Source organism: Aphis gossypii, chromosome 2, assembly GCF_020184175.1.
Source record: "Aphis gossypii isolate Hap1 chromosome 2, ASM2018417v2, whole genome shotgun sequence".
Taxonomy (NCBI): domain Eukaryota; kingdom Metazoa; phylum Arthropoda; class Insecta; order Hemiptera; family Aphididae; genus Aphis; species Aphis gossypii.
In genome coordinates this window covers 87,145,499-87,160,848 of record NC_065531.1, presented here as the reverse complement: position 1 = coordinate 87,160,848, position 15,350 = coordinate 87,145,499, and the positions used below count along the sequence as shown (strand labels likewise).

The window sequence follows — 15,350 nt, the reverse complement described above, 5'->3', positions numbered from 1 at the left end:
TTAAACTAGTACTTTTTATTTTCAACACCCAAACATTTAATGCATATGATTTAACTGTAAAAAAATTTTTAATTTAATTTTTTATAAATGACATATTATTGACTTTATTTAATGGAATCTTCAAATTACTTAATTATAAAATAATTGATCTAAGTTCATCAAAAATCGGAAAATTATAATATTAATATGAATATATATCTAATGACATTATAATTTATATATATATATATATTATATATAGAGTGCAATAGTTTGTAAATATTAAATAAAGAATTTCATAATATTATATAAGTATTTAAATTAAATATAATTTATATAATGAAAAAAATTAATATTATTTTACAATTAAGGTAATATAATTAGAATAAAATAAAATAAAATAAAATGATTTAGATTTTCCACTGTAAAAATTTAAAAGAAATTTGAATAAATTTTAAGTAAAATATTATTTTAATTATCATTATAATATATTTTAAAATTAAAGTTGTACATGCTAGTTAAAAATTATATGTATTTAGTTTCTATAGTTTTTAAAACTATTGGCTATTACTAAATGCAATAACAAATAAAAAATAACATAATAATAAATATATATAGTTTTTAGTTGGTTTAAATTAGCTGAATAACTGTTGTAAATTAACTTAAATAATAATATAATTATTTTATATGAAGACCTGATGGGTCACTGTTATCACAACTGGAAAATAGATCACTTAACAAATTGAGTACATATTTAAATAACGGTTTTGAATTGGAAGATTATTAATTTAATTGGACTTTATATTACAATTTACTGTAGGTATTATATTGCGTAGTATTATTTATTTTTTTTTTTTTAATCAGTTTTAGCAATTGATAATTTGTATATTAAGTTTAGTAATATTATTTAACAGTGAAATATCTAAACACAATATTGTAGTTTGTAATGATTCAAATGTGCAGTAATAATACAAAATAATTTTAATGAGTCTCAAATAGCATATTCAATTGGACATTAGACTTAATAATTATTATTTATTAATAATAAACAGGGTCAACCCATATTCACTGTCAGATTTCCATATATCTAAATAGTTTTTCCATTCTATTATATAATAAAGTCTTAACAGGCTACAAAAAAAAAAAAAAAAATTCTTAATATAGAGACATTTGTTAAACATAATAATTACATAGATACATTTGTTCATTTGTTCTTATTTGACTGTGGTTTTTAAAAATATTTTGTTAAATAGGAGTTTACTTTGTAGACAGTTCACTGTAATAAGATTTTCCAACATTTGAGATTCAAATTTAATTAACAATAAACTTTAATCTTTGGGCAAATATAAAATTTATACAACACAATACATAGAACCTCAAAATAAATTTTATTTAAATAGGTGAAAATAAAATTTAATGAAGAAATAAGAACAGCTGTATACATTGAAATTTTTATTAAGACATAAATGATAAGATATACAATACACAATATTTGATCCAACATCTTAACAGGTACAGAATTAAAAATTAATACTATTTGTTGTTATGAAAATCATTTTAATAAAATTTATTTATTTTTACATTAATAGTTATAAAATATTATATAAAAAATAAAATACTTAAATAATAGAGAATAGGTTAATCCTACGATCAATTCAAGCAGATCCGGTAGGAAAGTTAAAGGTTAGATAGTCCCAATTATAATAATTTCTTTGGGTTTGAAAGTAAAATACCCAACCAATAAGTAACACAGACCAAAAAATGAAGCCAATACCTGATCTCAGAACATAGCGCTTAAATTGTGGCTGTTCTTCGAATGGTTCCGCTAAATAAGCATCATTATAATGCCATACAAAATTTACCAACCAAAAAAATGGCAATAAGAAAAATCCGGCAATATAATATATACGACAGATAGTTAGCTTTTCATCCATTTTTATGCTTGTTCTCCAATTTGGAGGTGGTCTATGTTCAGTTTGAACTCCATCGTGCACATGATGATGAATATGAGGATTTTGACGAATTCTTACTTCGGGATACTGATTTTCAGTTTCATTTGCTTGTGAAGTTGTTGGGTTTGATGACACATCTGAAATTAAATTGTGATGTAATTAATTATCATAACAATATTCTGGATTATAAACAAAACAAAAACAATAGTTTTAATTTGACAACTCGATTTAATTTTTAAACAAATTAATACATTGGTCTTTTAGATATCAGGTATTTAAGATGGAATAATATAAAATGAGGTTTTCCCTATTATTAGGTATTATTCTTATAAGGACTATAAAAAAATATATAATTTTTCATCCTACATTTCATGTCTAATTAGTTATTAAAAAATTATTAATCTCAAATGTGTTATATTTACAATTTTAAAATGCTAATTAACTTGCCTTAAAATTAAAATACAAAAAAAAAACTTACTTATAAGGTGCCTTAGTTAACATTTTTAACTTTAAAATGGGTAATAAGTCAATTTATTCTAGTTTCTAGTATAAAAAAAATAGAGTAAAACGGATTCATCTGAGCGTTAAATTGTCTGTTATCCATTAGTAAGATGGAGACAATACATGCAAGTATAACATATTCTCAACACCAAACCCAGGTCCTTACTACACTGCGTTGAGTAGAGTTTAATATTATTAGTTGTATTTAACTTGTTAACAATATTTTGTTTTCTTAAGCACACTGAACACAATACGATACAGTGTAGAATAAACTTAGCTTGTTACTAAATTATTTAATTTGAATATTTATTATTGTTTATGAGTACTGATTAGATATACAGAAAACAATGACACGTATAATATTTTACAATAATTATATAATATAATAATTAAGTCTTTAGTACTATATTTGTATTGCATTTACTAATAAATTAGCAATTTTGTAGGATAGTACTTAAACTTCTGGAGTATGTCAATTTATGGGGGGTATTAAGTTTATCTTTATTAAATATGTATGTTAAATAAAACATACTGTACAATATTATGGTTTAATAAGTAATTGTGATGAATTGATAATATACAATTGTCTCTTACAACTACCTCTTGTATATAGTAAAAAATAATAAATTAATTGATAATAATGAATTTGAACAAAAAGTTGAGCACAAATAGCCAAAACTGAAAATATCAAAAATTGTTTATATTTATTAAGAAATAATTATAAACTCAATGAATTTAGTAGATAGGTAGGTACAACTATTACTTATTAGCATACCACTCATAAATGTTAACTAAAAAAAAGGTTAATAATAAATAACTTATCAGCTTTAAACCTAAATAATAGCTATAACTTTAGTAACATAGGATCACTAGATTAAATTTTATTTATCTTAAATAATAAAATAAACTTTTAGTAAAAATGTAATAACAACAAATAGGTATAACATTATTGCAGGTAATTATTTCTTTAACATTGTTACTGTACAAACTTAAATAAAAAAAAGTAAATCTTACCCATTATTTATGATGTAAATTGAAGTAATTACAAAATATATTAATACATAAATAGAGAATATTGACTAGAGCTGTAAAAATGAACTCTATTTTAGAATTTTAGATCATATAAAATAAAATTACAATAAAATTATAGTATATTAATTAATATTATTATATTATCAAGTATCAACCGTGATGGCATTAATTCGCATGTCGCATACTCGTATGATAAAACATTAAAGTAATCATAATGATATAATACATTTGTCATGATATCAATATACCTATCAAGTACATAAATCTTATCTATTTATTTTATTTTTATTTTTCACTATAAATGTTTATTTTATAGATACATCACACATAATAAAAAACATTAAATAATACAGCCATTTTACTATTGTCTATTATAGAGTATCTGTCGTCTATGATTAAATGTCTTATACATTTATGATTTATAGTTTATAGGTACCTATCACTGGCCAACGAATCGGGAACATTTTCCTCCCATTTTATTTTTAAAAATTTATTTTTTTAATACCTAGGTAATATGATATTTATTATTTATTATGAAATAATTTTTTTTTTTTTTTAAAGTATAATAAATTATAGATGTATATTCATTGAAGCACTCCAGCAATTAAATTTACAAGCAATTATTTAATTGTTAAATATCAAAACTGGTACAGCTTAAAAAAATAAATAAATAAATATGAACAAAGACTAACAAATAAGTGTTTAGAAATTACAAATCAAATATTTTCTACAAAATGTATCACTATACGTCAGATTTTAATAAGTTATTAATTATATTTTAAATAGACAATCTTTTAGCTACCTATTATAAATATACAAGATTACAATTACAATTATAATTTATTATATTTATAAAAAAAAATTTATTATATTATATTATTAAATTGTTAACTTAAAAAAAATGTTCATTTACCTGACCTACAAATGGTCTACATAATATTTTTAAATTTTCATTTTATTGCCCATACAAATATTATACTTAAAATATAGACATCTACACATTGATCTAACATAAGGTTATTTATTTATATTTATATTAGGTCAATGACTTAATTACGCTGTAGATATTCCATGGCTAAATATAGTATATTTAGCCGTGAGATATTCCCTACACTACGATTATAAGTTTATAATCTTTGTCAAATATCATGAACTAAGATATATAATATATATATTATATCTTAATTTATGTCAACTATCAAGCACCAGTCAAATAATTATTATTTATTACATTATGTTGCCATTGAATGATTTGTTGATAAAGTAATGTTATAGCACAGTCTGCACAGAACTATATAGGTACCTAATACAAATTTTAACGAAATTATGATTTATTATAATATTATATTTTTAAGGGTAAAGGGTTTAAAGTTCTGTTACAAATAATAGTAATTATATATTTAAATGTACAATAATTATTATATTTTTGTATTTTATGGCAATACGTTCGACAGACCACAGACGGTTGGATTTTGAATTTAGTTTAGGTAGGGCACTATAGATATAATATATATTATATTATTTTAGTGCCTTAGTTTAGACCATGGCTTAAGATAAACTATCTTTAGGCATGGTTTAGACTTTAGGACGTTTAGGTAGTAACTTAGATCATATACTATGGATGGAGCCATTTCCCGATATATTGAAGCACATATAACGACAAGTCTCTGACATAGATGTATGATGTGCGCATGCGCGAAGCAAACCGTCGCATATTTAGTTGCTGACCGCTGATTGATATTTAAAACATCGCGAGTGTTTCAAAATAAATATGCGACGGGTTTCTTCGCGCATGCGTATATCAAGCATCAATGTCAGAGACTTGTCGCTTATATGTGCTTCAAATTGAGTACACAGTCGAGATGGGCATGGCTCCATCCATAGTATATGATCTAAGGGTAGTAACTAGTAAGTAGTAACTAAATATTATCATAGATTCTATTCCATGAAGTAGTATCATTAAACAATATTATCATTTTCAAGTGGAAAAAATCAGTAACAAAATAAAAATTAAAAACAGATGTTTATCAGGGACCAGAAATTTGGTAACATTGCATTGCATTGTTTATTTGTTTATAAACAATTGGTTCATTTGGTTCATACTTCTGAGTTGTGATTATTCACTATTATAATAATACCATTGTAATATTGTCAATAATTAAAAATTAAAATAAATAGTTCTATAATTCTGTTTCTGTGTTTATTATAATTTATACTTTATAGTTGGATAGTAGTTCGATAACTTGGATTTTTAATACTCGAGACTTATATTGCGAATTGAGATTATTTTAATCTTTTCAATTGTTAATTATTGACAATTAGTATTTGATTTTAAATCTAGATATCAGAATCCTGAATTTTCTACGAGGATAATAATTTAATAGCTGTTATTGGATGTACTTCAAAAAAGAAGCTTTTTCTTAGAAAAATAGTAATTATATTTAAAATTAGATAGTTGTAGTTATGTATTATCATTGATAGTAAAATATATATTATAATATTATATAATCAATTGTATAATACAAAAATAAATATTTTTTTTAAAAATAATGTAGGTAGATGTTTTATTTTTTAAAATAATCTTATCATTTATTTTGTTTGATAACATTATAAATTAATTTACAACTAAATAAAATGTAAGTAATTAACAAATATATTATTTATTTTTAGATTTAAAAGTCGAAATAATGTCCAAGCGAGTAACAAATGATCGCCCTGATTATTCTGACCCCACTGATGATAGTGATGGTAGTGATTTTGATGAAGTGAAGAAAAAAACTATAATGGTAGGTAGTGATTATCAAGCACAAATTCCTGATGGATTGTCCAAGTATGGAGATGATCCACCATACCAAAATGTTGATAAACTTCTCTGGGACCCTCATAATACGACTGATGCAGTTATTGCAGACTATCTTCATCATATTCATCAAATTTCTCATGGTACAATTATATTACCCAAAGGTAAGCATGTACGAGATGATGAAAACGCACTATTTTTACTTTTGCAATGTGGATTTAATACTGAAGAAGCATTGCGTCGAGTTTCATTAAACGATCAAATGTTTGGTCGAAGAGCCATGATGGTTTGGTCAGAAGAAGAATGCAAAAATTTTGAAAATGGCATTCGTTGCTTTAATAAAAACTTTTATCTGATTCAACAACATAGAGTAACTACAAGAACAGTTGGTGAACTTGTTCACTTTTATTATTTATGGAAAAAGACAGAAAGGCATGATGTATTTGCTAGTAAAGAACGACTTGAAAAGAAAAAATATGCTCTTCAACCAGGTATTACATTTTATGAAGACGGAGAAAACTCTGTACTAAATCAAAAGACAAATCAAGTTGGTAATTGTTTAATTTACTGTGATCCAAAACGATTACAACGAATGGAAACATCAGGTGTACATGTCACTCTAGTGGATAACTAAAGGGTTTGTTAAAAATTAGCTTATTAATGTTAATATATTTAAGTATAAATAAGACGTTCCTCTAACTATTTACTATACCTAACTATTTGTTTATTAAGTTATTTAAAATGAGGATATACTACATTTTTATCAAGTATTAATATTTTAACTTCCAAATTACTATGTAATTTTTAAAATTAAAAAGCCATGTTTTATTTTAAATAGGATTTCTATATTATAGACATCTTAGTGGTTAGTAGTATATTAAAGGCAATTTTAAGCAAAATTTAATACCTAACAGGGTAAATTCAACAGTTTGTAAAACTGTAATTTATTTTCTGATATTTTAACTAGTGATTATTATCATAAGCTAATAGAAAACATTAATATATTCAAATCAAATATTTTTAACTGTTAAAATTGAAAAGTAATCAATATTTATTCCGTTACATAATTATTAACTAATTTATTTAATTAATATTAAGAAATCATAACAAATAATAAAACTATATAAGTACCACATATTTACTAAACATAAAATATGCTAGTTTTATTGTGTAAACAGTATAATAATTAAGAGTTTTTAAATTATAATTTAAGATAAATATCTAAATATTATTTATTAATTATTTTTGATGTACCTATATCAAATATATGTATGTATAATATAGGTGTATAATGTATTTATTTAATTTTTTTATAAAAATACCTAACTTTAAACATTTAATTGGTAAAGTAATTCACTTTATATTTAATTTATACCAGTCCTTATAAAAATATACTTCACACTTATTGTCTTAATATAATATTTTTATACATTTGCTTTCTTATTAAAATAGTTTTTTGTTAGTGGAGCGTTTTAAAATTCTAAATATTATGATTATTATGTTTAATCATTAATTCAAATTGTTGTACAAATAGATTTTAGGAATAAAAAATGTATTTGTCCATTATATTAGATAAATAACTCTGCAGGTAGTATGTTTAAAGAAATAAAATATACTATACTTACATTATTTGTTGTAAGATATCTACATTTTATTATCAAATGGTTAGTATTACTTTTTATATTTTTGGTTACAATAGAAATCACATTTATTTAGGAACAAATAATGTTAGCTAAATAGTAATAGGTATCTACCTATGTTGACTGATATTATTTCGACAAAATGTAAAAATAATTTTACTAAATATTACGCTTTTGACCATTGTGCTTTCTGGATTCCTATTTTAATTTCTTAATTCTTTACCTATGTCAATTTGAATGTTATAATTTTTTTCTATTATTCTTGTCTAATGTGTATTTATTTATTTTTTTTTTATTATGTATTTTATTTTACTATAAAGAAAATATGATTGTAACATATTTGTAAATTAAAAAACAACAATTTGTAAAGCAAAATGTACATTTTGTCTTCTATATTTTTTATGAATTATTTTTTACAGAGTACATACTTTTATTTTTTAATATAGGTATGATTTAAACTGATGTTAATCCATTTAAAGTTTATAATTTTGTTTAATAGATTTTATTTTAGTGATTAATAATAAATTTTTTTTTTGAATTTTTTCAATTTTTACTAACATTCAAAATGTACCACTCTTATTAATCTCTGTAATCCCACTTCCATTGAATTATTTATTTTAAGTATTTTAAATTATAACTTACAGTATTATACTTCAATTTTTTTGACATTTTAATTTCATATCAAATGAAAAATACCCACTTAACTCAAAATTAAGGCCCTAACTCCTAAGTTTATATTTCATAAATATATTTTCATAAAATAACTCATTTATACCTAACCATAAAGTCATTCAATATTTAGAGTCTACTGGATTATGATTGTGAAACATTTGATAGAAAGTGTTTTCCTTTAACAGTTGAACTGTATGTTGTTCAATGTTAAAGTATTTTTTTTTTTTTTTTTTAGAGTAAGCCTCGGCAGCGTTGGCCACTGGCTGACATTTGACACATAGTTATTTTACATTAGGAAATAAAATTTACAATTATACAATTTTTTTTAACACATATTATGTTTGCTTACAATAAATTTTCAATTTTAATTTCTTTAATAAATTTAACTGTCTGTTTGATAGTAGACATGTTCTGGCCTAGGGATTTGTGGAGAGATTCAGGAATGTTGTGTTTGGATCTTGCTGCTTCTGTTTGATTGCATTCGATGAGTATGTGTTTGATAGTCAGGTGAACTCCGCATGTTGCGCAACTGGGTTGATCTTCTCTGCTCATTAGTGTTAAAGTATTATGTACTTTTTATTTGAAATTTGGGGTTTATTATATTTTGTCCAGTCATTAATTTATTTGCTGAATCTAAGTTTAGCAAACGTATGGTAACTTATTCAAGTTTATGGTTGTTTGTTTTTGAATTACAACAAAATATTAAAAATTGAAAAAATATTAAATTATTGTACTGGTGAATATCCAATGTCGTAAAATTTTTAACTTAAATTAAAAAAAAAAAAAATATTGTAACTATAAATTGTTGATAATTTTTAATTGCCAATTGGTAAATGAACAACTTTACTTATGAGGAACTTCAAATTTAATTTTTAAGCACTTTTACCTAGTAATAATTATTTATTAGCATTTATAGAATGAAAAATAAAACAATTTCAAAATTTTCAATGTTAATTAATATTAAATTACTTAAAATTATAAATATTATCATAATAATATCATGTATTAAAAATGTAATTATAAACATTTGGTTAAAAATATAAATACCAACTGTAATGTTTTTTGAAACACAACAACAAACAAAATCGATTTAGTTGATTATTGGTTTTAAATAAAAATTCTCGGTCTTGTTTTTAAAAGTAATAAGAATTTTCTATACATTAGACTTTCCTAAGTACTAACTAGATCTAATTTATTACCAGAAACTATTTCCGAAATTGAAAAGTGAAAATCGAATCACTTTAAATATCAATAATTACATAAATTATGAATAACTAATCGCCTTGTATTTGTATTACCTTACCTCCGGGCTTCAATAATGAAATTTCAAAAGTCTCAGGACTTCCTTTCATAGTTTCATTACGATTTACGAATTTACGAATAATTTTCCGCTTCATATTGTTTTTAATAGTCATTTTATTTGATCCCTGTACTTAATTCCTTTGGAAAAAAATATTGTGGGATTTATTTGTGTTCGTTTTGCATTTTCATTAACTGATAATAAGTCAGTTTTGTAATAATAGGTATTAGGTAATTATAGTTGTACAATATTACTTTTGCGTAATATCATACTTGATATTTTAGTTGCGTGAGTTTTTAAGAACATAATATTTTTAGACTCATACCATTTTTCGTCTTTATTATTTTTGGAGAACAAAAAGTACAGGGTTGTTTTACCATTTAATACTAAATATGATAAATCAATAAAATAATAAATACATTGGATGAGGGGGATAGATTCCTTTCCAGAGCCTTATTTTACTAATATTTTGCAGTATTTATAATATTTTTTTCTGGAAGTTTACAGTTTTCTACTAAAATAATTTAGTCCTCAAGAAAAATTCCTATTCACGCCATAATCATACATCGCAGGAAATTCGCATTTTACACGACATTGGCGGCATTTCTAAGGTTTGCCCGATTTTGACTTAGAGTTTAGTGTTAGACCATAATTTAATACACATATTATGCAGTAGATATTTTTACAAAATGTTTAAATACAGTTAAGAGGTAAGCCAATCAATATACAAAAATCTAATGAAGAAAAAACAGTTGAGGCATTATGTACTTAGTAATTTCGTATTGCACATAATTTTGAATTTTATTACCTGATATAGGTAGTATAAATGTATAATATACTATATACCTATATTGTAAATTATAATTACACTATTTAGTATTAGGTATATATATTTTAAACAATCTGGTGAGTGGTGATGGTCGAATGGTTTTATCTCGTCTATTTATACATATGATCACTATGTGTTTTCCCATAATATGTAATATCAGGAATAAACTTATATAATAAAATATAATAATACAAATTATCAATAATAATAAATAGGTAATAATTATTAATAAATTGATGTTTATCTTATACTTGATAGTTGATACTGGACTATTTGCCATTTGTAATGTTGATTTCCTCATGAATCATGATTAACAATTATAAGTATCATTATTCATTATAGATTACTTATAGTAGTATCAATAGATCACGATTCAAGGTTTTTTTTATAGACGACTAAAATGTATGGAACATAATATTAAATGTAATGTGGTTGAAACATTAATTTTAAGTGGTACTTACCTACTTGTTCCTGTTACATTTTAATAATCCATAACAAATTTGTTGGTAAGTAGTAATACATTATTGGGTAGCTTCTTTTAGTTTTTAAGAATCAGTTCCTAGTTTATTTATTAATTTAATATACATATTTTGACTATATTTTTAATTAGGTACTTACTTAGGTATTTTTAAATTTGTATTTGTTAATTTTGCCACTTAATAGATAGATAATAATGTAATATTATTTAATTTGGCAGATTAATCAATAAACAATGTTGTATTATTTTTGATACCTATTGTGTTTCATTATGTAGATAGTTACTATTTATAAATTAAGTTCAAGTCCTAGGTAATTGTATGTCAATTTCATTAGCTAAATCTCTTTCAACCCTAGTATTTTGTGATTTGTAAGTTATCAAAACGCTGCTGTATGGTATAACTTTTTGTTCAATTCTTTGATCTTCGAATTAATGAAAATGGGAAACCATTTTAAATTACTTATTGGTAAGTGTTTTATGTGTTTATTTTTAATTATTTTTAACAGCTAATTACCTTATATCTGAGTATATTGTATTTTTTTTTTTAAATAAAATGTTCATACTTATAATATTTGGACATAAAATGTTAGGTTACCAGCTTAAAAAACAATATAATATTCTAAATTCATAGGTAAAATAATTATCATTCTATTTATCTTGTTTCTCATTTCCTCAAAATTCCGATCATCTTATTTTTATAAAAATTATTTAATTAAATACCTATTAATTAATCTACTAAATTAGGAAGGTACATGGCACTGTCACAAACCAATATACTTTTTAAAGTTTCTATTGTTGTAGTTTTTAATGTTTTTAATGTTAATTTATTTTTAAATAATAACATGACTTATATTATTATTGGTACATGTTGGTAAATAAATATTTAAATAAGTATAAAGTACAATGTAAATTAAAAAAAATTGTAGGTAGGTAGATACATTTTATCTATATTGTCATTATAGTTGTGGTATATAGTATGCCACTTCTACTTTTTGAATAATTTCATTCGTTTAGGCGTACTTCAAGTATTCTAATTCTATTGATAAATTATATTATTTTACAATTTTTTTCCTATTATTAATATTAACCTGGGTTTATAATTTAGTACACTAAAAATCAAAGAAATAAGTGAAAACAATTATAATAGGTTTGTACTAAAAAAAACTTAAACATTGAGTATCTATATAGAATTTTCTTAAATAATATATTCATTTACGCGTGAATAGTTTTAAAAAGTTTAATAATTATATAAAAAGTGTAATTCGTAAACATAAAATATTTTTTACATTATTAATTAAATTAAATTAAAAATTTTTTTTATTATTATTTGTTGTTTTATTGAACAAAATATGCGTTAATTAAATGTTGTGTAGTAGGTATGTATAAATATGCAATGATATTAAAATTAAAAATATAGTGAAGTCATATTATAGAGATTATTATTTTGTCTTACCTTTTTTTAACCTTTCTAGTTATTTATAAAATACTTGATAGTTGGTATACCTATCTAATGTTCAAACAAATACAACTAAATCCATTTTAAAAAAAAAATTCTTAAGACTTATATTATGTATACATATTGCACAGGTTTAGCATAACAACATTGATATGTCTGATAATAATCTAATACTTACCAGTGAAGTAGATGAACAAGAACCAGAACTACAAACATGGATACTTCCCAATTGTGGTATAAAAGATGTATGGGCTAATAATCTAGAAGAAGAATTTGCATCAATACGAAAACTATTGCCAAAATATTGTTATGTAGCCATGGATACAGAATTTCCTGGAGTTGTAGCCCGACCAATTGGTGATTTCAAAACGGCTGCTGATTATTTATATCAGTTGTTACGATGCAATGTTGATCTTTTGAGAATCATTCAATTAGGGCTTTCATTTTTTGATGAAGATGGCAAGACACCCACTGGCCAGTATACAACATGGCAGTTCAATTTTAAGTTTAATTTGTCCGAAGACATGTACGCTCAAGACAGTATAGAATTATTAACAAATTCGAGGTAATTGATCAATTGTTTTTAACTTCTTTTATAATACTACTTTCAAAAAGCCAAATGATATTAATTTATATAATTATAATACAAAATTTATAATTAATGTATGTCTTGATATCAATTTTTGTTTTATAGAATACAATTCAAAAATCATGAAGAGAATGGAATTGAGCCAATAGTTTTTGCTGAATTCATAATAACATCTGGCTTAGTATTGATGGATAATTTAAAATGGATGACATTCCACAGTAGTTTTGATTTTGGTTACTTAGTTAAAGTGTTGACTAATGAAAAATTGCCACAGGAAGAGTCTGAGTTTTTTGAGATGTTTTCTCTGTACTTCCCCTGTGTGTATGATATTAAGTACCTTATGAAAAGCTGTAAAAATTTGAAAGGTGGTTTGCAAGAAGTGGCTGATCAACTTGAACTGAAGCGGATTGGACCTCAACATCAGGCTGGTAGCGATTCCTTATTAACGGGCATGGCTTTTTTCAAAATCAGAGACATGTACTTTGAAGGAATGATTGACAGTAAAAAATACTGTGGTCATTTATATGGTTTGGGTATTACCACTTTGAACAATGATCAATTTCGATATGACAATGAAGGGTAATTTAATTTGTAAATAAAACTATTATATATTTTGTTCCATTGGTCATTGTTTATTTTATGTCCATACCAATATTGTAAGTTTCAAATTGAAATATCTAAATTAAAATTTTATGTTTTCTATTTATTTATTTTATATGAGCTTTGTTCACCAACTTTGAAAAATCATTGAAATATCTTTAGTTTAGAATAATTATATTATAAAAATAAAAATAAAAATGGTAAACTTAATTATACTTTTGTACTTTTTTTGTAAAGTAGGTACTTAAAAATAATGGAGAATTTTCTTCTCCAAAAATAAAATAAAAGAATATTAAGTATATTGGTTTTTGTAGAGGTTTGTTTATATATTACCAATAAGATAATATTGTTTTTCACAAAAGTTAAATTTTTTAAATTGTTGAGATATAAACAAATTAAATAAAGATGATGATTGATTTTAGATTTTGAGAGTATGATTGGATATAACGATTTTAAAGCTATATTTTTATTGTTATATTTTTTTGAGTGTTTGTCATATCTTGGAAAGTGTTAAAATTCTTTAAAGTTTGAGGGTGGTTTTTTGTAGAAAGTTGGATCTATTTGATTCTTTGGAGTATAGATTAATTATTTTTTTTTAAGAGGATTGTTAACGGTGATTGCCTTTATTTATCTAACACATGCGCAACATAAGAAATAAGAATTCAGATGTGTTTTTTGTCCAATGTACCGATTGACACAATAAAGCTATAGAATTCTGAAAACAGATTTGAATTTGTCGTCAAGTCTACTTGATCCAATGATAGGTATCATTGTATACGAAAAACGATTTTGTAACGATTCTTAATGGCCCGAGTACAGTATAAAATTTAAGTTATTTTATAAGTATTGTAAGCTAAACTTATGGAAAATCTTGTATTAAATTTTCAACTCTTAGCTATCTATACAATCATTTTTATGAATTATACTTACAAAATAATTTGCAAATATTCATGATTTTGATGAATTTTATTAATATTTGAACCTCAAATGCTAATAAAAAAAAATTGTGCTTATGTATTCTTATTATTTTTGAATCACTATAAGAACAACTCTTAAGGAACTTAGTATTAAATATTCAAGTTTTTTTGGCCATCCAAACTTTTTTTTTATCGACAGTTCAAAAAAAAAAATTCTTAAAAAAATCGAAAATGTCAGTGGTTTCTTAATACTCAAAAAAGTCAAAATATTTTGAAATTTTAGTTATGTATTAATAATAGTAATATAAACATGTGGTGAAAATGTCAAGTATTTACAGTGATTAGTTTTTGAGTTGCAATCATATAACAAAATCGATTTGGCTGAAAACTGGTTTTGCGTAAAAATTCACGTTTTTCCGTCACTTTTTCTTTGTTTATCTCGATTTTTTTGAAAACTGTTGGAAAATGTTTTACTTTTGACCTCTATAATGCACCAAAGATTTTCACTCTGCCATCGGAAACCACCCCTAAACTTCACATCATTATTGAATCAATACATTCATTACTCCGTTCAGAAACAGACTGGTCGTCCTCAAGTAGACTTG

At 23.7% G+C, this 15,350-nt stretch overlaps 3 protein-coding genes across 7 annotated transcripts; 2 read left to right on the top strand and 1 right to left on the bottom strand.

Annotated features, from left to right (window-relative positions):
- Positions 1 to 593: 593 nt before the first annotated feature.
- LOC114120042 (mesoderm induction early response protein 1-like) lies at positions 594 to 8,366 on the top strand. 4 transcript variants are annotated; one of them, XM_050199284.1, is made up of 3 exons: positions 594 to 795; positions 1,380 to 1,491; positions 6,135 to 8,366. In XM_050199284.1, exon 3 carries the CDS (start codon positions 6,152 to 6,154, stop codon positions 6,896 to 6,898), a length of 747 nt encoding a protein of 248 aa, XP_050055241.1. In that variant the 5' UTR covers positions 594 to 795; positions 1,380 to 1,491; positions 6,135 to 6,151; the 3' UTR covers positions 6,899 to 8,366. The 4 variants fall into 4 exon arrangements, with proteins under 4 accessions (XP_050055241.1, XP_050055240.1, XP_027837619.1 ...); XM_050199283.1 differs by lacking the exon at positions 594 to 795 and having other exon boundaries at positions 1,105 to 1,491; XM_027981818.2 differs by lacking the exons at positions 594 to 795; positions 1,380 to 1,491 and adding an exon at positions 5,240 to 5,372.
- LOC114119323 (gamma-secretase subunit PEN-2) lies at positions 1,419 to 3,662 on the bottom strand. Its single transcript, XM_027980838.2, has 2 exons — positions 3,447 to 3,662; positions 1,419 to 2,068 (listed from the first exon to the last, which is right to left on the bottom strand). The coding sequence occupies exons 1-2, from the start codon at positions 3,448 to 3,450 to the stop codon at positions 1,635 to 1,637; spliced, it is 438 nt and encodes a 145-aa protein (XP_027836639.1). The 5' UTR covers positions 3,451 to 3,662; the 3' UTR covers positions 1,419 to 1,634.
- A 1,278-nt stretch (positions 8,367 to 9,644) lies between the features above and the next one.
- LOC114120081 (CCR4-NOT transcription complex subunit 7-like) lies at positions 9,645 to 14,038 on the top strand. 2 transcript variants are annotated; one of them, XM_027981894.2, is made up of 3 exons: positions 9,645 to 11,211; positions 12,771 to 13,204; positions 13,334 to 14,038. In XM_027981894.2, the coding sequence occupies exons 2-3, from the start codon at positions 12,792 to 12,794 to the stop codon at positions 13,809 to 13,811; spliced, it is 891 nt and encodes a 296-aa protein (XP_027837695.1). In that variant the 5' UTR covers positions 9,645 to 11,211; positions 12,771 to 12,791; the 3' UTR covers positions 13,812 to 14,038. The 2 variants fall into 2 exon arrangements, with proteins under 2 accessions (XP_027837695.1, XP_027837696.1); XM_027981895.2 differs by lacking the exon at positions 9,645 to 11,211 and adding an exon at positions 11,323 to 11,649.
- The last annotated feature ends 1,312 nt before the right edge of the window (positions 14,039 to 15,350 follow it).